Consider the following 25394-nt stretch of genomic DNA (forward strand, 5'->3'; position numbering starts at 1 on the left):
CCAAAGAGTCTTCCTTGTCATATTTCAGCAGGGGCCATTTTATGGTAAGTCCTTGCAGGGCAGCCTCACCCAGGTTCTCAGCGCAGTGCTGTGGAAGGCACCAGGCTCCCTGGGGGGGCCCTTCCTTGGCTCTTGCTTCACTGTAGATAAGAAATCAGAAAATCCTTGTTGATTGCATCAACTCTTCAGGTTAATTTGACATTAAGTCCTCAGGCATCATCTATAAAGTCCAGAGGAATCTGTTTGTGTCGTTTGAAAGGCCTTGAAGGCCAGGCATGGTGGGTCATGCCTGTAATCCCAACACTTTGGGAGGCTGGGGTAGGTGGATCACTTGAGGTCAAGAGTTTGAGACCAGCTTGGCCAACATGGTGAAACCCCATCTCTACCAAAAATACAAAAATTAGCCAGGCACGGAGGCAGGCGCCTGTAATCCCAGCTACTTGGGAGGCTGAGGAGGCAGAATCTCTTGAACCCGGGAGGCAGAGGTTGCAGTAAGCTGAGATCGCACCACTGCACTCCAGCCTGGACGACAGAGTGAGACTCCATCTCAAAAAAATGTATAAATAAAAAATAAAAGACCTTGAAGATTGTGATGACGTAGTAGCAGGTGATTTGTTCCACAGAAACTATAAATCGTGAGAACCTGAACTGGCATGCCAGAAACATGGGATTCCACTGCTTTAGTGCTGTTTCTCTCCTTTACAGGAATTTGAAAGGGAAAAACACGCCCACAGTGTACTGCAATTTCAGTTTGCTGAAGTCAAGGAGGCCCTGAAGCAAAGAGAGGAAATGCTCGAGGTAGGTAGCATTCTCCTGCTTTTCTTTTCCTTTTTTCCCTTTGGAGCATTTTGTCAGGCCATGACTGTCTTAGCTTAGGCTGCAGTAATAAAATACCATACACCGCGTGGCTTAAACAACAGAAATTAATTTTCTCACAATTCTGGAGGCTGGGAGTCCAAGATCAAGTTCAGGTGAGGCCTCTCTTCTTGGCCTGCAGACAGCCACCTTCTTACTGTATCCTTCCTCAAACAGTGGAGAAAAAGCAATGTCTCTGATGTCTCTTCATATAAGGACACTAATCCTATTTGATCAGGACCCCACTCTTATGACCTCATTTAACCTTAATTACTTCGTAAAAACCCCATCTCCAATTACAGTCACATTGGGCGTTAGGCCTTCAACAGATGAATTTAGAGGGACACAATTCATTCCATGGCAATTACTAAAGTTTTCAGTTTTCTTAAATCTGAGAGTTTAGGCTAATTCTCCGTCCCTAGATTTACGAAACAGTCCCTCTCATTGGTGAACATTCCTACTCTTTGGTGATCTTGTGTTTGTTTTGGGAGGTGTGGTAGACAGAATAATGGTCCCCCAAAGTTGTCCACATCCAGATCCCTAGAAATTGTAAATATGATGCCTTACATGGTTAAAGGGCCTCTGCAATTGTGATTAGAGATGTTGAGAGAAGGGATTATCCTGGATTATTTGATGGAAGAAGGGTCCTTCTAAGAGGAAGGCAAGTCAAAGGCAGAAGTAGAAGATGTGACACAGGAAGCTGAGATTGGAGTGATGCGAGAAAGGGGCCATGAGCCAAGGAAAGTAGCTCAGTCTTAGAAGCTGAAAAAGGCAGGGAAACAGATTCTCCCTAGAGCCTCCAGAAAGGCTTGGTTTTAGCCCATAAGACTCATTTTGGACTTCTGACCTCTAGAATTGCAAGAGAATAAATTTGTGTTTTAAGCTGCTGAATTTATGATGATTCTTTACAATGGCAATAAGAAACTAATACAGGGTTGGTTTTTAATTTTTTGACTTAATCGGTTCTTTAACTGCTGCCCTGAAGTGAGAATTTCACCCAAAGCAGGTTTTCTTCCTGCACTTCTTGAAGCCAGGAGTAGGACAAGGAAAAAAATCCTAGAATGCTGATGATGAATTCAGGGTTGATGAGGTGAAAGGGTGCTTGCAGCCTCACTCACTGTCCCAGCTCTCAGGTTATCTCTCGGGCTGGGGTTTTTCTTCCTCTTTAACCCTTTATCTGCTTTCTATCTGTTCCTTTCCTCAGGAAATCCGACAGCTACAGCAGAAACAGGCGAGTTCTATCAGGGAGATTTCTGATCTTCAGGAAACAATAGAGTGGAAAGACAAAAAGATAGGGGTAGGATTCCCAAGTCTTGAAAATCTACTCAAATGGGCAGCCTGCTTAGCAAATAGAGTTTTTTCAGAGTCTTTAGTTTGCAAAACCGCCTGTCTGAGTATGCATGCAACTCCCACGTGACACAAAGTTGTATTAATTTATTTAATTTTATTAAGTAGTGAATACACTAACTTATCCAAATTGATATGAACTTGGAATGTGACATGGACTCTCCATGGAGGGTCTTATGAATGTGTAGCTGTGCGCTCTGCCTGCCCCGTGGGTGGGCCGGGCCGGTGGTTGTTGAAATACCTGGAGTGAGGAGGACACTCTGAGGAGGTCTGATGTGTGCAAGGCCAGACTTCTTGGGATTATCTGCCTGGCGATGCTTTGAGAAAAAAATCTAAGCACCACCAGCAGATATCCCCACCTTGAAATCTTCCCCAGGGAAGGTCTCCACATACCCTTCTCCCTCCACAAGAAGAGAAGAGGCAGTTCTACACTTAGAATGGAAGAATAGGGGGAACAGAACCCCACGAAGTAACTGTTGCGATTGGTAACGACAAATGGTTTCCCCAAAATAGTGATTCATACACATAGCTCTGATAAAGACGTCGAGATACCTGCACAAACCATCGGCACATTACCTCAACACCCACACTGTGTTTCTACTGTCGTGCTCATCAGCACTTAGGATTGTGTGTGTGTGTGTGTGTGTGTGTGTGTGTGTGTGTGTGTGTGTGTGTGTCTGCATGCACACACACTTTAGGACCACTTTGTTTATCTGAGATGATGGATACCAAGAATCAGTGTATAAAAATAGTCTAAATGGCTACAACAGCTGTCCTGGGAGGTGCTTAAGCAATCCTTTTTCTTTACTGATCCCTCATCCAAGTGGAGACTTTGCTTAACTCTAACGCAGCTGTGAACACGCAGACAAAGCTAGAAAGCGATGCAAATATAGTAACCTCTGGGCCCCATGCTGTGTTCGTGTGCTTCAAAATGCACATGTCTTTCATGGAGTATGAACAGTAACGTTTCTTGGATTATAGATACTATGTGAAAAGCTTCATCCTTGAATTTTGTTAGGCAGAGTCTCTTTAATGTCTAGAGTCCGCTAGCGTTTTAGATGGTAGAAGCCTCCTTCTGGTTCCTGCTTCTGAAGTAACTTGCTCATCTGTGCAAATCTTCTTCTTTCTCTTGGCTCTGCTGCACACTCAGGCATTAGAGAGGCAGAAAGAGTTCTTTGATTCCGTAAGGAGTGAACGGGATGATCTTAGAGAAGAAGTAGTCACGCTGAAAGAGGAATTAAAGGTATGAAGCCAAAGTACAGTTTTATTAAAAAAAAAAAAATCCAGGTGACAACAGCAAATTTTGGGATTCTGTGAATATGTGTGTACATAGTTAATTTTATGTCATTTAGTTCTGTTAATAATTCATCTCTTGGGTTAACTGACAGCGATGAGATGTAAAATAAATGTAGATTCGGTGGGTGGTGCCCAAGGCCTTTTGATGTTAATAAACATAGCCGATCTTGAATACAAGAATTTTTTGATATATTATCTAAATTTTTCTCATACTCACTAGTAAATTCTCCAGGATATTACTCAGACTTAGAGAATTAATTTGCCTCTTTATATTAAAACCCCCAATTTAAGGACTTCTCTAGATGAACAGTGACTTGGGTAAGTGGTTTGGGCAAGGATCCTGCTAATTAGACTTTGAGACCTACTAGATTATGGGTGGAAGAAGGTTCCCTGTCCTTTGTGGGCCACGCCAAGGCGTCTTCAGCTGCTGCTTGACACAGGTGAAGCGCCAATGGCAGCACTCTGGGTGGGCGGGTTCCTGAACCGTCACCATCTGCTGCTTGGCCTCCAGGGTCAAAGCCAGAGCAGTGAGCCAGCCAGCTACAGGCTTAGAGCTAAGATTCGTAATTCTGCTCCTCGAAGAGGTGATCAGTTCAGGGGAGTTCCTCACACACAAGGGAGAGAGCCGCAGGCGGCAGGAGGGCGTGGGTGAGTGATGTCTGCAGTTGGGAAGTGCCACTGTTTTCAGTGAACTCTGTTTCTTTTGAATATACTGAATGTTCTAGCCACCTCTGAATTCCTTCTTTAACATAAGTTTCATATGTCTCTTTCAGAACATGTATATATTTCTTTCTTTATCTGGTTCCTCTTTTTAAAGAATGCAACCAGGGTTTTAAAATGAAAGGTCGCTTGACAGTGACTTGCTTACTGCTCCACTTGGAGGCAGCCCACAGGCCTACCTGTAGTTAAAAAGGGTGCCTGGTGGAAGTAGTAGCTTGTCACCAGCAAGTGAAAGCATGGATTGGAACATCTGAGAAAGAAGTAGGCTTTGGAGGACGATATCCCACATCTGTGTGTGTTGACCGAATATTCACGAGTGCTGCACCCCAGCATTTCTCTGCCTCTGTGGAGTTACCCTGTACTTCAGGAATAAATGGTTTTCTTTTTTATTAGTTGTATTAAAACAGAGTTTAACCTAATATCACTGAGTAAATATTACGATGAGCCTATTTTTGTTCCCAGAAACATGGAATAATCCTAAATTCAGAAATAGCTACCAATGGAGAGACTTCTGACACTCTCAATAATGTTGGATACCAAGGTCCTACCAAGATGACGAAAGAAGAGTTAAGTGCCCTCAAGTCGACAGGGGATGGGACCCTAGGTAAGTATTTGCTTTCCTTCGGCTCTTCACACCTTTCCACTCAGCATTGGTTTACCCTCCATGCACTGTTGGGGTTGGAGCCACCGTCACCGATGGGTTAACAGTCACCAGCATGCCATTTGTTTCATCACTTCATGGTAATTTCCTTGCCACCCGGTGTGGTCACCCACGTGTTGTCTGGCATGCTTCTCTGTGTAGTGCACCATCAATGGCTCAAGTGTACCTTTTCTTTTGCTGCTCAAAGCTACCAAGCAAGACTGTGAAGGCAAAAGGAAAATAGTCTCAAAATTAAGTAACAATGTGGAGAGTACAATTTGGTTTTCCTCAGACACATATATATATGTACATATAAAGTGTGGCTTTTTAAGCCGATTCTATGACAGAATTATCAAAAGATCAGAATAGTTGAGGCTGTCAAGTCAGTTGGCCATATTTGCAAGCCAACATCGACATCCTAGGCAGCGTTCAGCGTTTTGAGGGTACGGGATGTCTGTGGACAGCAGGTCTGTCTGTGTTGCCGTTTTCAAGCCACCACTCGAGGTGGGCAGGCGGCCATGGTAGAGGGTGTGGCAGTGCTGAGAGTCTGAGTATGCCCACCTTTGTCAGAGGGGATCCTCCTTTGTATGCCACGTGTTTGCTTCTGAAAGAATATAAAACTGGGGAATCCAGTAGATCAGAGGAATATTTTATACCATTTTCAATGATCTGATTTGTCATAATTTGTCGTAAGAGTTGGCTTTGGGAGAAACCTTCAGATTCTGGCATGCAGCCTGAAGTTGCAGCGTGCAAGTGAGGCCTCATCTGTCACTGGTCACCCTCTGCGTTCCAATGTTTTACAGAGAGGCTGGAATAAGGTCAGGGTCCATGACTTTTCATTTTAATTTAGAAGCTTTCATCTTATTTCTTTTTATTTATGGAAATGGAGACACCTCCAGGCCCCATCTTCTCAGGCCTTGCATTCCAGGGAGGTACCTCATTCGTTATCTTTATGACTCTATTAAAGAAACACAGCTCTTTTCAATTGTGTTAAAAAAAGTTGTGGCCAAGTGCAGTGGCCCACACTTCTAATCCCAGCGCTGCGGGTGGCCAAGGCTGGAGGATCACTTAAGACCAGGAATTCCAGGCCAGCCTAGCAACCCAGCAAGATTTCATCTCTAGATATGTATATAATATCTATATACCATTGTTGAAAAAAGGTAAATTAATTAATTTCCATCATACCTTTATATGAGCTACCCAAATAGCTAGAAATTTGATTATGCTGCTCTTACTCAAATACACATTTTATAAATCTTTGATAGCCATTGTGAAATGTTTTAAGAACCAGAAATGTCAGTTTTGAAAGTGGCCTTCAAATGACTTTTGATCACATATTCCTTCAGTAAAGAATTGTAGGATCCATTATATATGTTTATTTTAAATCTATATATGTATACTATTTCATTGATATAAAATGTATGTTATAAAATGTATGCAAAGAAGTTTTAGAGTAAAACTCTAAATAGAATTCCTAATATTTCCCCCATTTTCCCTGGGATATGGGCACCCCACCATGGAGATCACTGGGCTATAAAATTATCTAGCTTTGACTTTCAGTAACATAGTACTGTATCTAATCTGCTGGGGTTTTGTTTGGATAATCCAAAAATTCCAAAACAGTTTGATGTTCTTTAGACGATGATTCTTTATGATTTAATTTAGTGGTCATCTTGATCTTCAACATTTGCCTCCTGCTGGTCCTCTCTCCCTAGTCCCTTAGGGGATGGAGTAGAGGTATCAGGGCACGGACCACGGACACAGGGTGTTTTCTCAGGAAAACAATGGTTGAGTGGCAGAAGATAGATTTCTTTTCATATGAGCTATTTCAAAAGCATCTTCCTTGAGATTGACCTTGAGGCTGCATTTCTAAAAGTGCACTGAATATTCTTTTAAAAAATTACTTGAAAGCTGCTTTTAGGGCTGTGTGACATGCAGTGCAGTTTGACAGCTGCAAAAGTACAAGTTGTCAAGTTGTTCATTGAGAAGTGAGAGTGGGGAATCGAACCTTCAGTCCGTTCCTAAACCCATCACTGTGGATTGTTTGGCGGCCTGATCCAGAGTTCCTTCTATTTGTCGAAACTTAACTTCACCTTTAAAAATCTGTCCACACAGGATGGCACCAGCAGCCACTCTGGCCTTTGATGTGGTGGCAGTGGCCCTCACTGACCCAAAATTTACTAATGCAACTGCTGCTTTGCCGCACAGAACTGGCAAAGGCTTGTTTCTCATGACTCTTTGATGACTGTCTCTTTAGGAATAGGGGTGGGTGGGATTTAGAACATGTGTTTACATTCTAATGTAAATTCTGTGGCCACCACATCATGGGGTCCCTTCAATTTTCTCAATGGTCTTTTAGGAAGAGCCAGTGAAGTGGAGGTGAAAAATGAAATCGTGGCGCATGTGGGGAAAAGAGAAATCTTGCACAATACTGAGAAAGAACAACACACAGAGGACACAGTGAAGGACTGTGTGGACATAGAGGTATTCCCTGCTGGTGAGAATACCGAGGACCAGAAATCCTCTGAAGACACTGCCCCATTCCTAGGAACCTTAGCAGGTGCTACCTGTGAGGAACAGGTTCAAAGCCAAATTCTTGAGAGCACTTCTCTCCCTGAAAACACAGTACAGGTTGAGTCAAATGAGGTCAAGGGTGCACCAGATGACAGGACCAGAACTTCCCTTGAGCCGTCCAACTGTTGGAGTGACTTAGATGGTGGGAGCCACACAGAGAATGTGGGAGAGGCAGCAGTGACTCAGGTCGGAGAGCAGGCAGGCACAGTGGTCTCGTGTTCTTTAGGGCATAGTGATGACACAGTTTATCATGATGACAAATGTATGGTAGAGGTCCCCCAAGAGTTAGAGACAAGCACAGGGCATAGTTTAGAGAAAGAATTCACCAACCAGGAAGGAGCTGAGCCCAAGGAGGTTCCAGCGCAGAGTACAGAAGCAGGTAGGGATCACAACGAGGAAGAGGGTGAAGAAACAGGATTAAGGGATGAGAAACCAATCAAGACAGAAGTTCCTGGTTCTCCAGCAGGAACTGAGGGCAGTGGTCAGGAAGCGACAGGTCCGAGTACAGTAGACACTCAAAATGAACCTTTAGATATGAAAGAGCCCGATGAAGAAAAGAATGACCAACAGGGAGAGGCATTGGACTCATCGCAGAAGAAGACAAAGAACAAGAAAAAGAAAAACAAGAAGAAAAAATCCCCAGTACCCGTAGAAACCCTTAAAGATGTTAAAAAAGAGTTAACCTATCAGAACACAGATTTAAGTGAAATTAAGGAAGAAGAGCAGGTAAAGTCTACTGACAGAAAGTCAGCAGTGGAAGCCCAAAACGAGGTGACTGAAAATCCAAAACAGAAAATTGCAGCAGAAAGCAGTGAAAATGCTGATTGTCCGGAGAACCCTAAAATTAAGTTGGATGGAAAACTTGACCAAGAAGGCGATGAGGTACAAACAGCAGCTGAGGAGGTACTAGCCGATGGAGACACATTAGATTTTGAGGATGACACAGTTCAATCATCAGGCCCGAGGGCTGGTGGTGAAGAATTAGATGAAGGTGTTGCAAAAGATAATGCTAAAATACATGGTGCCACTCAAAGCAGTCCTGCAGAACCAGAGAGCGAAGACGCAGATCGCTGCACCCTGCCCGAACATGAAAGTCCCTCACAGGACATTAGTGATGCCTGTGAAGCAGAAAGTACAGAGAGGTGTGGGATGTCAGAACATCCAAGTCAGACCGTCAGGAAAGCTTTAGACAGCAGTAGCCTAGAAAACGATGACTTGTCGGCACCAGGAGGAGAGCCAGGGGACTTCAATCCAGAAAGCAGAGAAGACCCCAGAGGAGGGAATGAGAAGGGCAAAAGCAAAGAAGACTGTACCATGTCCTAAGCTGAGGCAGGCGGCAGGCGTGGTGCACAGGAAGTCTGAGTGTGAGGGGCTCTTTTCTCTCCACTGCCAATGTAAGTAGAATGTTCTAAATTCATAGAGAGGCACTGTATGACAATCACCAGGTGACCTACTGCTTTAAGTTATAGACTGTTACTTGTAGATTTCCATGTAATCATTGAGGTTATCACCCAGATTAGAAAGACATATTTGTTATCAGTGTACGTTCTAATTGAGAGCATTCCAGTAGTATCAAACAATAATGTCTACTGTTTATAGTCCACTTAATAAAAATAGAAGCATTTACTATTTGCCTTAGGCTGATAGGAATGTGGGTTTTCTTGACCAAATATATCAGCATCTAATTGAAATGACCAAATAGCATTCTTAAACTTCTGTATTATGAATATAATTGAAATTTAAATTAATGTCTTGTTCACATGTGTACTTTCATATTTGATTTTAAAATGTACATTAGAACCTGTATGGTATTTTATTTAAAGGAGATAAACAGCCAAATAGCAAATAGGTCACTAAATGATTTGCACCGTAGAACAATAATCATTTTAAGGATAACAAATAAATGTCTGAAAGCACGAGGGGCTTTATTTGCCTTCACCTCATATAAGTCTTTGATCTTGAACCGATGCTTTTGGATCTCATTGTTGACATACCTGAATTTACTTTGTAAGAGATTTTAACTTCACTTCGTGCTGATGATGTATCAAATTCATTTTACAGAAAGATTTAAAGTTTTTTTCTGGAAGTGATATATGTCAAATTACATTTCCTACTACAGTATTTGAGCAGGGACAGTCATTTTTTAAATGTTTTTGGCCGGGCGTGGTGGCTCATGCCTGTAATCTCAGCACATTGGGAGGCCAAGGCAGGTGGATCACCTGAGGTCAGGAGTTCAAGGCCAGCCTGGCCAACATGGTGAAACCCTGTCTCTATTAAAAATACAAAAAATTGGCTGGGCATGGTGGTGGGCGCCTGTAATCCCAGCCACTCCAGAGGCTGAGGCAGGAGAATCGCTTGAACCTGCGAGGCGGAGATTGCAGTGAGCCAAGATCAAGCCATTGTACTCCAGCCTGGACAACAAGAGCGAAACTCTGTCTTAAAAAAAAAAAAAAAAAAAAAAAAAACCCCACACAAAACAGTTTTCACGCCTGTAAACCTAGCACATTGGGAAGCCAAGGTGGGAGGATTGCTTGAGGCCAGGAGTTCAAGGCTGCAGTGAGCTATGATTGCACCATTGTACTCTAGCCTGGGAGACAGAGTGAGACCCTGTCTCTAAAAAAAAAAAAAAAAAAAAAGTTTTTGAACCTTAAAATACTTTGTTTGAATTTCTAATCATCATTCAAAAGAGCAGTAAAAAAAAGGTTACTTGTTCTTGTACAAACTACTAATTAGACAATAGCAGGATATTTTAAAGAGCTGAATCACTTTTGGTATTTTGGTATAAATATTTTCATTTGTTATGTCCCAGTATATTCTTATTAGAAGATTCTTGTTTTGATCTGCCTGAAGAAAATATCTGTTTTCTATATAAAGAAACATTTAAAAATAATTGTAAAGTTAGATTTAATATTGTAAAATATAAAATCACAAAGCAATGTACCTTATGAGTGTTATTGACATTTTATGAAATTTTGTGGATTCATATTACTGTTACAAGACGGAATTGAATGCAAAAAGACCAAAACCTCAATAAAATTTGAGGAAAACGTAAGTGTTATTATGTAATTGAAATAAAAACATTTTATAATTGTACAAGACTATGGTTCCACTCTTTGGGCTGCTTGAAGTCTGAGTCTGACTACTGTTGTATGTAATACCACCTTTCCAGTAATATCTGCTTGGGGTTGCTGATTCCTGTTGGGGTTCCATGGAAGACCCACACCTGATGCCCTTCCTCAGTAAGGAATGCACTTCCCTCCTGGCATCAAGCCTGGGGCTAGCATGGGCATTACTGGGAGAATTGAGACGATCGTCCCACACCATCTCCTGTGATCTGTGGTTCTGATATGCAGCCTCAGTTGAAAACGGTCTTCATCTATTGCTGTGCTTAAATGTGCCAATACTTAGAATGTTTTGAAGAGTAGGATGAAAGCAGCAAAAACCTTGACTGTTTCTGCTCAAGTGTCCTGAAGTAGAGGATGGTGGGGATGATAAATGCTTGCTAGGAAGTAAGTCCAAGGGCTCTATAGGACTTCACAGGGTTTTCGTTTATGTCTCTAACTTTAGCAAAGCTGCATTCATATTGGAATGCATACTGGAAACAGCTCTCATTCCTGCCTTTAAAGGGCTCTTGGAAAGCAGTTCGACAACCAAGGTCACTAAATGGTGAGATCATCAAGCCATTTTAAATTATTTCTTCTTGCCGTAAGTCTCAATGCAGCATATACAGAACAGTTAGGAATATAAGTAAATTCAGCAACCAGTGTAGACCAGTGAGGACGAGCTACTCTCTTCTAAACAAAGGCAGTGAGAAAGACTCGGAATTTTATCATTTATTACGAGAAAGGGGAAAAAAGAAAACCTTATTTTGCTTTCAAAAATACCTGTGCTAAAAAAAAAAAAAAAAAAAAAAAAGTATTTTCTTATGTTATTCACCAGCACCCTGCAGGACGTTGGGCACACGTCACACCCCTCAGCTCAGCCATCCAGCCGTCTCAGTGATTCACCACTCCTTTGTTTAATTAATAAACAGGTTTGGTCACTTTGTACATGGAAGGCACTGTACCAGTGAACAAGCAGTTGGACCCAGCCCTCCAGTAGGGAATGGACAGCTGAAAATCCGTGAGCAAAAAAGAAGGAAAAAGAAAGAGTTCTGAGCAGCCAAACCATTTCTCGATGACTTCAGAGCCTTCATTCTGAGCATCAGTTATCTGCTCTCCAGTGTAGTGACTTTATAGCCAAGCACAGTAATTGATGTTACTGTGAAGGCCCTTAACTTACCAAGAAATGGTAGAGGCCGGGCACATTGGCTCATGCCTATAATCCCAGCACTCTGGGAGGCCGAGGCAGGCGGATCACTTAAGCCCAGGAGTTCAAGCCCAGCCTGGGCAACATGATGAAAGCCCATCTCTACAAAAAAAAAATATACAAACAATTAGCCAGGCATGGTGGCATGTGCATGTAGTCCCATGTAGTCCCAGCTACTTAGGAGTCAGAAACACCTGAGACTGGGAGGTCGAGGCTGCAGTGAGTTGTGATCACACCACTGCACTCCAGCCTGGGCGATGGAGTGAAACCCTGTCTGAAAAAAAAGAAAAAAAGAAAGTTGACTTAGCTATATTCCATGTAAGAAGGTATAGAAATATATAGGGCAATTTAGAAAGATTATAGCGTCAAAAGATTCAAACTCAGAAAAGAATTGAAAGGTTGCCTGCCAGCCATATCCCCAGACGAACCTAGACCACTGGGGTTTCACTATCATACAGAATAGAGAAAAACATTGGTTACTGACACCTGAAATCAAAAAGCTTGGATATTTTTCAGTCCCAAACCAGAACGTAGCTCCCATATATAAATGTAAATCTTCCTTCAAAAGTATAATTAAGTATAATTATGGGTGTATGTCAAAAATATAGAGGAAGATGGATTTTTACTTATAGGTTGTTATACAAAGGTTGGACAGCAATCAAGTTTTTAAACAGTTTTCAAGAATGTATGACCTTAAAAGAAATATATGACCTTGATCACGTTCCATAATTTTTAATATTTGCAATTAACAGGAGACCTAATGACCTGAACACTTGTTTCCACTATCACTAGGACCCTGAATGCTAATTCTGGGGAGTTTAGATGGTTTGGGGTTCCTGTTTTCTATTGATAGACTCCCTTTCTGGGAGACCACCCCCCAATCCTGTACAGCATACCACCCATGGCCACCAGCCAAGGGAACACAACAGTAAGATTTGTTCTAAACATCTGCGCCCCTAAGGGAAAGGGAGGGGTGTTTGTGTGTGCATGTCTTATGTTCAGAATATGTACTTGTTCAGTGTGATAGTCATACGTGGAGAAAACTTTGTCTTTCAAGAGGAAAACCCTTTTGTTCTCTTTGTCCCTATCTACTGCCTCTCTTCAATATTTTTCAACATGTGAGTGGCTGGTGGCTGATACAGGGAAAATTTTCCCAACTATACAGACACTATAAGTGTACCGGTGATGTGCCACTATTCATTCAACAATACAGACTTGGTGGTTTTTAACGCTATGAAAACTAGTACTCTTTATTTTCTTCATGTCAAATTATTTTGCTTCATTTCTTTTTCCGTTTTCTTCAAACTCTTTTGTTCTTGTTTTCTTGTCCAAGTCTCCTTTAAAATTTCTCTTCCTTAAAAGTTTCTTCTCTATTTATAATGTTCTCACTATACGACTAAATGTCAGATTACCTATATCAATTTTGCTTGCACTCTTATTACATTTTAACACTTATTTCCTAGTGCTTATCTAGAATATTTGAAGTTTTCTAGAAGAAAACAATAACAATTGTACAATAGATACTTGAGCTTCAAGATCACATTCTGATGTATTCAGTGTTTCTTATGATGCCTGTAGTTTTTGTATGTAGGAGTATTAAAACATGTAAGAAAATGAAAAGTTACACTGGGCAAAAGAATCAGGTTTATAACTGCAAAAATGTTTTGTTTCAATGTTGGGCGGGTTATGGGGGGGAGCGAGTAAAACATCTGTCAGAAGTAATTTGACTGTAAATTAAAATAGAACTCAAAAGGATGATAAATTTATATCGTGCTTAACATTATCTGGTGTTTTACTGTGCCTTTCAAAACAACAACTTAGGATCTTTGGAAAACATAATTAGAGAAAAATGTAACTTGGATTAGCATGTGGCTAGATGATTTTTTAAATGAAAATGAACATGCATTTTATATGAATTATTTTCTTTTCACATGGCTAATCAAGGTTAGTTTTTTCATTCTATGAAGAATCTGGAGGTAGGCCGCATGAGAGCAGTGTCCTAGCGGGCTAAGAGCTTTGAGGCAGGGTCTGACTCAGGTGTGAGTTTAGATCTGGAAAAACAGTGGGTGCAGGGTTTAGGGGAGTGTTCCTGTGGCTGGGCTGCAAGGCCTTAAGAAACTTGCTTAGTGGTTCTGGGCCTCTGAGCCTCATCTATAGAAGGAGGCTATAATGAAGCCCACCCATAGGGCTTCTGGGGCTGAAACAAGCTAATGATGTCAAAGCTGCTAGAACTGCACCTGTGTCAGAGTGAGTGCGCAGCATACGTTATCATCACTGTCATCACTCCAGCATTCTGATTGTGCCTTTAAACTAGTGTGGGATTTGGCCCAAACCTCTAAACCCTCCCCTAGCTGTGGTTTCCCCCGCAGTCTGAAGACTGTAATACTTGACACTCCTTCAGAGAGATGTTTGGGGAATTTATAGACACTTAACATTTATGCATCCTTATATATCGGGGGCGGGAGGAATTACAGACACTTAAACCATTACTGCCTTCTTCCTCAAAAGCATAACAGCTTTGATAACTGGCTTAGCAGAGGTGTTAGTGGACTTAGGGTTGTAAACAGATAGTCACAGCACTGACATCGATGAGTCTATGAGGGAAGTTAGAAAGATAAATACATCTGGGATGTAAACTCAGAAAGGCGAGTCTGTTCAAAATGTTGGTGCTATTGAATTGTGATTCTCGGTGTTTGTACATTGCTAATAATGTTAAACCATGAAGCCTGTGAGATCTTGTGTTGCAGCGTGGTTTGGCCCTAGCATTCTTGCATGCTAACCTAAGGTAGAAGATTAGCAGCCTGTTTGCATGCAGCCGGATGCTGCCCCTGACGTGAAGCATGTTCTGGGAGGTTGACCCAACCTCCTTTGGCTGTGGCCTCATTCACCCCGTCCTGTCTGTGGCCTCATTCACCGTGGTACGTGTATAACTACTTCCATCATTCATTTCACTAACCTGAACGATCATTCTTCAGTTTAGCAATGTGCTGAAAGGTGCGGCATGCGGATTCACCTAAACCTGTGTCTTTCTGATTTCTTTAGATATTAGGTTGAAAAAGCTGGTTGATGAGCGGGAATGCTTATTGGAACAGGTAACAATCTTTTTATTACTTTACTGGTTCACGAACAGGGCACCTGAAACCACCTGCCCATCCTTCCTTCTTGCTTACTCAGAAAACCCTTAAGTTAATCATGCCTGAAAGTCATTATCAAGCCAACTGGTGTTCTTAAGATTGTTATCCAAATAGAACATCAAAGTTAATATTTTCATCCAAAGAGAACATCCTGAGTCATATGAGGTTTAATAAGGATGTCTCAAAGACCCAAAGCCGTGGAACTGAATTTGGTACATTTTACTGAATTGCTGCTTAAAATAAATATAAATGTTGATCTTTAATAATATTAATGATTAACCATTGAGAGACAAGAGCATTACTGAGTCATTCCAAATAGCACTTCTCTTGTCCATATGGGTTGTTTGTCCATAAAAGTCAGTTTTGTACTCTTGGTGATCAGCACCCCTCTCTCACAGGTATTTCTTTGTTACAGCTAAACAAAGTTGTTTTAACCATGTTTATCTTCATTGCTCTCTCCTACCTCAAGAAATAGCGGGCCAGGTGCAGTGGCTCACACCTGTAATTGTAGCACTTTGGGAGGCCGAGGCGGGCGGATCACTTGAGGTCAGGAGTTCAAGAGCAGTCTGCCAACATGGTGAAACTCCGTCTCTACTAAAAATACAAAAATTAGCCAGGTGTGATGGTGGGCGCCCGTAATCCCAGCTACTGGGGAGGCTGAGGCAGGAGAATCGCTTGAACCCGGGAAGCAGAGGTTGCAGTGAGCCGAGATCGCACCACTGCACTCCAGCCTGGGTGACAGAGCAAGACTCCATCTCAAAAACAAAGAAACACTGAACAGTTATCCTATTTGATCTTTTTATATGCAGGATAGTGATTAAATCACTCTACAACCACTTTAATTTCTCCTCATAAGCGTAATCGAATGTATTTGCCTTACTTTCTACCATTCTGTTGAAGATTCTCTGAAAATTGGAGAAAGCACTAAATATGGTAGGAAGATTCTCTTGAAGTTCCTGTGATCTTTTGAAACTATGCATTCATGAGTTCTATACTTACTGCCTTAAAGCAGCATGCACTTCTGGTTTGTCGTTAATCAGGGGTCTCCTGTGCTTGGTGTGTGGGGTAGGAAGGCAGGTGATCACCTGCAACAATTCTTCATAGATTGGAAGTGAAACTTGAAAAGCCCCCGGAGACCCCACCAACTAGTTGCCAGAAAGATCTGCAGTCATTTACTGTTAACTGCAATTCCAACTATACGGTCAGCTCTCCATATCCATGGGTTCCATATCCGTGGATTCAACCAACATGGATTGAAATATTCCAAAAAAAAAAACAAAAAACCATAAATTCCACAAAGTTCCAAAAAGCATAGCTTGAATTTGACCTGCATGGAGTCCTGCACCGAATCCACACAAATGAAGTGAGTTGTAGGCATTGTGTTGGGTATTAAAAGGAATCTAGAGGTGATTTAAAGTGTACGGGAGGATGCAGGTAGGTTTCTGCAAATACTGCACCATTTTATATCAGGGACTTGAGCATCCACAGATTCTGGTGTCTGAGGGGTCCTGGAACCAATCCCCCCCCAGATACCGAGGGACGACTGGACATGTTTCTGTCTTGGCTTACAGAGGGGAAAGCTAGCTAGAGACCAACTCCCTGAAAGCTGGCAAACCGCCTCTGAACACACCTGCAGCTTGTCTGGATGTTTAGAAAGCACTTGACTTTTGGGGGACTTAATTACAATACATCGGAGCCCAGAAGGCTCCAGTGGCCCTTTCTGGTTTCTTAGTAAATAAAGAGAAAGTGAATAGCACGGTGACTTACTGAGTCTTAAACATTGCAGGTGTTTCATGTACAGTCTCCTCCTGAGTCCTAGAAGAATTTCACTTTAGAAATGACTTTTCTCCCAGAGTTACAGTGTAATTCATTTTTCATTCATTGTACATCGAGTTGTGTTTCTGAGAAGAGTACTGATGGACACAAAGTTCCTTCTGTCAGTTGACATGCTGCTTCCTTTCCGATGGGCTCTAACTTCAGCTTTTTGGTCTCATTCAGAATAGAGAAATTAACATATTTTACCGGCGGGTGTTTTCAGATTAAGAAACTCAAAGGGCAGCTGGAGGAGAGACAGAAGATTGGCAAACTAGACAATCTTCGATCTGAAGATGATGTCTTGGAAAACGGGACAGACATGCATGTAATGGACCTACAAAGTAAATGTCAATTCTTGTGTAGAAGTAAATGCTTTCATATGTGCTGTTTTAGTATACTTGTGCTGGCAGAGAAAACTGTCACGGCAAAGAATGCCCTCATTCCCTCACATCCCCACAAAAGCCCTTGAAAATAAAAGCACAAGGATGGGTAGGTAGACAGAACAATGGTGTTTCTCTCTGAGCCTATGAAATAGAACAGGTGCCCAAAAACGTGCACCAAGATACCACCACATGTTGTGCTGATGGAAACCACATTTACTCTGCTGGATACAGCAATCTTTTGATCTGTTGATTGTATGAAAAAAATGGAAGGCTTTTTTTTTTATGCCAATAAACTAGAAACAGTCTTAAGGGAGATAAAATTACGCCCAGTCTCTCTCCTCCCTTTTCCCTACCCCCCACCATCTCTTTGTCTTCTTCACTCATAGACACTCTCTTGCCTGAGGTCTCCTGCCCCAAGCACAGGGGCAGAAGGCACTTTCCCAGCCTGGGTTCATGGGGAGAGAGTGCCTTCTCCTACTCTCAGCTCTGGGAGGTTGTGGAGGCAGGGCCAGAACTAACAGATTTGCGAGATGATTACAGAGTAAGGGCTTGGTTCCCAGTAACTATTGTTTTAATATTTGAAAAGCCCAAGAGCTTAACAGATTTTCCTTCTCTTTCAACCTTTAGGGGATGCCAACAGACAGATCAGCGACCTCAAATTTAAACTTGCAAAATCTGAGCAAGAGATAACTGCATTAGAACAAAATGTACGTGTAAGCAACAACGGGCAGAACTGATGATTGACTGGAGTTTTACTTGCTAGAAATAGCCCTGAAAGGCCGAGGACCAAAAAAAGCCGAGATTTTTAGAACCAAAAATGTCCTAAGAGGGATAAGTTAGGACAGCAAGTCTTTCCATCCGTTTCTTACAGAGAGCAAGTAGGAAGGAAAGAATTCTTAGAATTTAAGTTGTTATAGTAGATACTAATCCTTTATCAACAACCATTAGTTGTAGAAAATAGCTAATGCGGCTTGGGAGTGTTTTAAAATTTTGTTCTTTAAAAATAATTTAGTTAATTGGCCAAGTGCAGTGGCTCACACCTGTAATCCCAGCACTTTGGGAGGCTGAGATGGGTGGATCACTGAAGGTCGAGAGTTCAAGACCAGCCTGGCCAACACAGTGAAACCCTGTCTCTACTAAAAATACCAAAATTAGCCAGGCATGGTGGCAGGTGCCTGTAATCTCAGCTACTCAGGAGGCTGAAGCAGGAGAATCACTTGAACCGGGGTGGCAGAGGTTGCAGTGAGCCGAGATCATGCCACTGCACTCCAGCCTGGGCAACAGAGCGAGACTCTGTCTCAAATATAAAATAAAATAAATAAATAAATAAATAATGTAGCTAATTAAACACATCATACTGGGACATCCCTCTTGCCTGGGCTTTTAGCCTTTCTCTTGCAGTGAGGCCAGCCCTCCCTGGTGTCTAGACATGGGGCACTCCTGCCTCTAGCACACTGGGCCCTGGGGCAATTTGTGTTCTAGCCAGAAACAGAGGGAAAAAAACAGGTACCGTTTCCCCCTCCATTGTGGGTATACTTGGCTGGAACTTTTTAGAATGTTTATAGAAACAAAAATGAGAACAGCACAGGTAGAGACAATGCGTGCTTTTGATTGCAGCAGAATGAAGGTGTCCAGCAGGCCTTCGCTGCTGCCGTCTTTCATCTCAGAACCTTGGCTGGGGAATACCATGCCGAAGCCCCCTCCTTTCACCCCTCGCCCTGTCCTTTCCTCCTCCCACCCCCACACCCCAGGAGAGATTAGACTGGAGCTGAGGTCCTGGCGGAACCCGTCCCTTACCAGCACCATTCGGCCTGGACATACTGTTCTGTTTCCAACATAACAGCCCCACGCAGCGGGAGAAGAAGCAGGCAGCAAGGTGCCAGCAGTGCAGAAACCACCCTGGTGGACGGGGTCAGAGGAAGTGGGTCCCCATCGTGTCAGCACAGGGTCGCCCAGAAATAGGAACTAATAATAGCTTACTTGGCTCAAACCCACGCCATAGTCCAAAATGTTATAAGTATTTACATGGTATATTCTCCCATTTTATTAAATCGCACTCTTTGATCTCAAAGTAAAGAAACTGAAAAAAGAAAACAGGCTTATCAATTTATACATATGGTTTTTTTCTACCTTTTAGGTAATAAGGTTAGAGAGTCAAGTATCACGTTACAAATCAGCGGCTGAAAATGCAGAAAAAATAGAAGATGAACTTAAGGCAGAAAAACGGAAACTCCAAAGAGAGGTAAATTTCCTAGGCAATTTCTAGGAAGAGAATGGCTGCAGGTGTTTCTCTAGTGGGGACAGTACAGAGAGGATTTTCTACCGTGACATCTGCCCCTGAGCTGGTCACACCATTCTGCAGTGCCGGTGTCTTTGAAGGAAGGCATGGCTCAGCCAGTTAGCGCTTAGGACCAGACCCTTGTTGGCATCATCTAGTTCACCTGTCAGTTTTGAGCATCTCCTATAGGTCTTGTCCATAAACGTCAAGGGAATGAGATAAAGGAGTAGCAGACCTCTTATGCTCCAAATATTTTTTGTGTCGTGCAGAATGAGCCCAGGTAGAGGAACCAGGAGCCCATGGGCCTGCTGTGGCCAAGAGTTGGGTGTGGCACCAGGGCCAGGCCACAGCTGTCTCAGGTCACCCTATGGAAAGTGCCCTTGAGAAGCCGAGCTGCTGTCACTCCACCTGCTGGTCACACTCCCAAATTACCATCCTTCCCAATTAAAACACGTATTTTACCTTACTGAAGACACTTGACAAAGTTGTTTGTTCAACAAAGATTTACAGCATCCGTTGCATGCTGGGCATGGGTTCAGGTGCTGGAGATGCAGCTGTGACCTTAACAGACAGAAGTCTCTGCCTCCATAGAGCCTATGCTCTGGAAGAGGGAGGTCAATAAAAGTGAGAGGCAGGAGAGGGGTGGGGTGCGGAATGGCCCAGGCCAGGGCAGTTCTAGGTAGGCGGCCAAGGAAGACTTTCCTTCTTGTGGCATATAAGGACAGGCCTGAACAGCCCAGGGAGTGAGCCAGGCAGAACTGGGAGAAAGCCTTCCGCACAAAGGATCAGCACGTGCAGGGGAGCTGGGGGCAAGGCACTGCCTTTGTCAAGGAACAGTCAGAGCGGTGAAAGCCAAGTGAGCAGGGGGTGAGGGGGTGGAGGGAGCAGTCAGAGCACCCCAGCCCGTGAGGCAGGGCCCTGGAGGCCATGGACAGGACTTGGGATCCTCCTGTGTGTAAAGTGGGAGCGACTGCAGGGTTTTGAGCAAAGGAGTGGCTTATATTGATTTATGTTTCAATAGGATCACTCGGGCCAGGCGCGGTGGCTCACGCCTGTAATCCCAGCACTTTGGGAGGCCAAGGTGAGCAAATTGCTTGAGCTCAGGAGTTCAAGACCGGTGTGGGCAACACAGCAAAACATTGTCTTTACATAAAGTGCAAAAAACTAATTAGCCGGGTGTGGTGGCCCATGCCTGCAGTCTCAGCTACATGGGAGGCTGAGGCAGGAGGATTGCTTGAGCCTGGGAGGTGAAGGCTGCTTTGACCCATGAGCGTGCCAGAGCACTCCAGCCTGGGGCAACAGAGTGAGACCCTGTTTCATAAAAAAAAAAAAAGGGGAAAGAATCACTCCTTTTGTATTTAAACTGTAGGAAAGGGACTGTGGAGGAGAAACGAAAGATGCCGTTTCTCTCCTCTTTATGTTATTTATTTATTTATTTATTTATTTATTTATTTTATTTGTTTTTTTGAGACAGAGTCTGACTCTGTTGCCCAGGCTGGAGTGCAATGGCACCATCTCGGCTCACTGCAACCTCCACCTCCCAGGTTCAAGCCTCCCACCTCAGCCTCTCGAGTAGCTGGGATTACAGGCACCCACCATCATGCCTGGCTAATTTTTGAATTTTTGTAGAGATGGGGTTTCTCCATGTTGGCCAGGCTGGTCTTGAACTCCTGACCTCAGGCGATCCTCCTGCCTTGGCCTCCCAAAGTGCTGGGATTACAGGCATGAGCCACCACGCCCGGCCCATTTAACCTTCTAGCTTAATTTTGCTATGGTCAGAGAACATGGTCCCTGTTATACCTGGTCTTTGAAATTTGTTCATGTTTGCTTAATAGCCTGATACATGATTCGCTTTTGTAAATGTCTCAAATATGTTTAAGAAGAATGTGTAGTCTCTGATTTATGGATGCAAAATTCTGTATACTTCCACTGATCAAACTTGTGAAGTGTGCATTCAGGTCTGATTTCTTTTGTCTGCTTAAATTCTCAGTAGCTGATAGAGATCTGTCAAGCTCTTCCAAAAGATGATGGTGGATTTGTCTCATTCTCCCTATTTCTCCTATGTATGTTGAGGCTGTTGATACTAGGTGTTTAAAATTCTGATATCTTCTTGATGAGTTAAACCTTTTGTCATTTTGTAGTGATCCTTTTGGCCCCTGCTGCTGTTGACCTTGTCGGGTATTCACGTGGCTGCATCAGCTTTCTTTTGGTTAGTGTTTGTCCACTTCTGATTTTTCCATCCCTTGGCTTCCAGTCTTCCCTATGTTGTTATGCTTTAGATGATCTCCTTTAGATGCATATAGCTAGGGGGCGGTGGTTTTTAATTGAATCTGAAATCTGCGTATCTTAATAGAGCCTTTAGTCCCTTGTTACTGGTATATTTGGACTTGTTTTCACCATCTGACTGGATAACCATTTGTTCTGTCTTTTGTGTGTCATTTTTCTCTCTCCAAATTTAAATTTTATATTCAATTTCTATTCTTTTCAGTGATCACACCTGCGGTATTTTTATTTAACTTAAAAAAATATTAAAGTTGAACACTATCTTTACTCCCCTCCTGTACAACAGAAGGACTTTTGAGCACTTTAGGTTCACCCTCCTGCCTGACGTGCACACCCTCACACATATGTGTATATGTGTATATGTATATGTATACATGTACATCCACACATAAATACTTTTGACCTTCATAAATCCCACATATCAGATAATACTATTGTTGTGTTTTTGTTGTTGTTATTTTATATTACCCATGTTTGTTTGACATAACTACATATTGACCATTTTATATGTCTGTCCTGTTAGTGTCTCAGACTGTGCTAGAATCATTTTCCTCCTCCCTGAAGTACATACTGTAGAAATTCTTTTAGAGCAGACTTCTTGGTGGTGAATTCCCTGTTTTTGTTTATACATGTTTTTGTTTCATCCTTGTTCTTGGACAGTAGCATTGAGGGACATGCAATTCTGTGTGGTGGTCATTTTTTCCTCAATGATTATAGCAATTATGCCACCATCTGCTGGCTTCCACTGAGCTGCTGAGAAAGCTGTTGTTTTAACGGTGGGTCCTTTGTGGGGGACTTTTTTTTTTCTTCTCTAGTTTCTTTCAAGTTCTCTTTGTCTTTGATTTTCTACAGTTTTACTGTTAGATGTAGTTTATCGTAATCTTTCCGCTTGAGATATGTAGTGTTTCTTGGATCTGTGAAGTCTTTTTAAAAAGCGATTTTGGAAAATATTCAACCATTAACTCCTTAAATAATTCCTCTTTTTTAGTCTCTCCACTTTCCCCTCTGGAACTCTAATCACAGGATGTTAGAGATTCTCCTTGTCTCCACATTTTTTAACCATCTCTCTTTCATGTTTTCTATCTCCTTACCTCTCTCTGTTGGATAATGCCTAAAGTTTTTGCAAAGATTTTCCAGTTACCTTTTTTTAAAAAAAGTATCTTCATTGCTGATAGTTTCTTGCTGCATGTTCATGTATGTCCTCTTTTTAAATTGTATTCTTATTCTTTAAATATTTCATACACAGCTGTTTGGTTTTCTATATCTGACAGTTGAAACATGCTCAGTCTTTGGGGGTCTAATTCTGTCATTTATTGCTTCTGTTGACTCTCACTCAAAATGGTTTGTCACCTTAGTGTTTTGTGAGCTTATGCTTGATTTTAATTTGTAGGAATACTCCAGGCTTAACTTGTGGAAACTTCCTGCAAAAAGGGCTTGCTTCTGCCTCTGCTGGTGAGGTGGGGGCAGGACTTCTGTCCCAGGACCCAAACAACCTTCCTTGAGTGTTTTGGATCGAAAGCAGAGCCGTAGACCCTGTTCTTGTCACCCCTCCAAAACCATGTTCTCCCAGCTTCGGGCACCCCCACTCTGCCCTGCTCCCTGTGGGTCCAGATGATGCCCTGCTAATGTGGCTTCTACAGCTCGTCTTCTGCCTGACTCTCAGGCTCCATGGCCCTGGCTCCCAGGTGTGGCCGTCTTGGCCTCAGGCATTCCTGCCTTGGACTCTGGCTGCCGGGGCTGTGGGGACCACCTTCTCCATGCAGTCCAGGCTCAGCTCTTGTTGTTTGTGTTTGTTTACCTCACGCCTCACTTACCTTTTGTGAAACCATCAGGATCCCCACTGGGCGTGGTGGCTCACGCCTGTAATCCCAGCACTTTGGGAGGCCGAGGTGGGTAGAGCACCTGAGGTCAGGAGTTCAAGACCAGCCTGACCAACATGGTGAAACCCCATCTCTACTAAAAATACAAAAAATTAGCTGGGTGTGGCGATGTGCGCCTATAGTCTCAGCTACTCAGGAGGCTGAGAAAAGAGAATTGTTTGAACCCAGAAGGCGGATGTTGCAGTGAGCCAAGATCACACCATGGTACTCTGGCCTGGGTGACAGAGCGAGACTTTGTCTCAAAAAAAAAAAAAAAGGGCCGAGCACGGTGGCTCACACCTGTAATCCCAGCACTTTGGGAGGCCAAGGCAGGCAGATCACAAGGTCAGGAGATCGAGACCATCCTGGCCAACATGGTGAAACCTCATCTCTACTAAAATACAAAAAATTAGCTGAGCGTGGTGGCGCACACCTGTAGTCCTGGGAGGCTGAGGCAGGGGAATCGCTTGAACCCGTGAGGCAGAGCTTGCAGTGAGCCGAGATCGGGCCACTGCACTCCAGCCTGGGCGACTGAGTGAGAATCCATCTAAAAAAAAAAAAAAAAAGAAAAAAGAAAACCATCAGGATCCCCAAGAGTCTTCCCTCTCTGGAGTCCAGTTGTTTCAGAGGAGGAAAGGCAGCATGAGTGACCAGGGTCCAAGTTATCATTTTATTTTTCAGTAGGATTGGAATTTTGGTAACACAGAACCCTGTTATGTTTGGAGGAAACAAGTTCCTCAAAGTTCACTGCCTTTCCTCTGTTCCCAGCTCCGCTCTGCATTGGATAAAACAGAAGAGCTCGAGGTGAGCAACGGCCACTTAGTGAAGCGTCTGGAAAAAATGAAAGCAAATCGGAGTGCACTCTTGTCCCAGCAGTAAAGTCCAGCTCTGAACAGGCAACTGGTTGGTGACTGGAGAGCACTGTTTCATAGGCTTTTCTCTGTCCTGTCTGGAAGCACTGCTTCTTCCCCTGCCTTCTGAGAGAAGAAGACCGTGGCGAGCTTGGCGCTTAGGGGCTCCCATGCCATGGCTCACCCCAGGGAGCCCCAGCAGCCACCAGGTGCCTCTGTCTGCAGACCCCTGGCCCGAGCTGGGGCCGACGCTCAGAACCTGCAGGTACTTAATAAGCACACGGGGGCCTCAAGGAAGCTCTGTGTCTGACCGCACAGCAGCCTCTGAATGCCACTGGAAATGATGATCAAAGTAAAGATTCAGTTGGGACTTGAGTTTTTTTTGTTTTTTTTCATGTGTCTTGCTGAAGATTAAGGGGAAATGTTACAGTGTTGGGACTTCCTTTCATGACAGAACCTACAATTTGAGCGACTTCAGTAGTATCTCTTAGTCTATGCTTTTCACACACAAAACACTGTGGAACCACAAGCCATTACCAAGCAAAACTCTTTCACTGGAAACAAGGGGGCAGTCTAGAAGTAAAAGTGACCTTAAGAAGACTCTTTACAGGCAACAAATGAAGCTTTTCTAAGGGATTTTTGCATCAGTTCAGTCATAAGAATACTTTTTTCCAGGGTAATTAGGCAATAGCTTCACTGAAAATGACAGCTTTTCATTTGCATTATTTAATCCTTATATTTGGAATTGAAGTTGTTAACTTCTTTTAAAGAATGTACTATTAGAAAAATTAAAAATGAAATGTTGAGAGACTTCAGCAATGTGGTTCTAATTTTTTTCCACTGAGAAAGAAGATCTTGAATTTCATATTAATGGTTCTGTATATTTTGGGTCATATTTTTATTTTGTAAGAATATCAAGTCAATTCATTTTTCCTTCCTTATTTTAAAAAAAAAGGTGTTTTCACAGAATGAGTGCACTTAAAAGCTGAAGTGAAGAAGGAGGTAACAGTAGAGATGATGGCGATATCATCAAGGACAAAAGTAAAAGTGT

General features: G+C 42.9%; 1 protein-coding gene across 14 annotated transcripts in view; it reads left to right on the forward strand.

Moving 5' to 3' along the window:
- LRRFIP1 (LRR binding FLII interacting protein 1) overlaps positions 1-25158 on the forward strand; it is a 159113-nt gene extending 133955 nt beyond the window's left edge. For 9 of the 14 annotated variants that reach the window (XM_030802295.1, XM_030802293.1, XM_030802294.1 and 6 more), the window contains 5 exons: positions 706-798; positions 2060-2152; positions 3353-3445; positions 4681-4822; positions 7218-9870. In XM_030802295.1, the coding sequence (XP_030658155.1) occupies positions 706-798; positions 2060-2152; positions 3353-3445; positions 4681-4822; positions 7218-8755 (1959 nt within the window). In that variant the 3' untranslated portion in view covers positions 8756-9870. Of the gene's footprint in view, positions 1-705; positions 799-2059; positions 2153-3352; positions 3446-4680; positions 4823-7217; positions 10525-14782; positions 14833-16912; positions 17031-17699; positions 17780-19209; positions 19315-24260 lie in introns of those variants that run through there. The other 5 variants (XM_030802305.1, XM_030802306.1, XM_030802301.1 and 2 more) reach the window with 5 other exon arrangements.
- Positions 25159-25394: the final 236 nt, after the last annotated feature.

This window comes from Nomascus leucogenys, chromosome 22a (assembly GCF_006542625.1).
Source record: "Nomascus leucogenys isolate Asia chromosome 22a, Asia_NLE_v1, whole genome shotgun sequence".
NCBI classification, from domain to species: Eukaryota; Metazoa; Chordata; class Mammalia; order Primates; family Hylobatidae; genus Nomascus; species Nomascus leucogenys.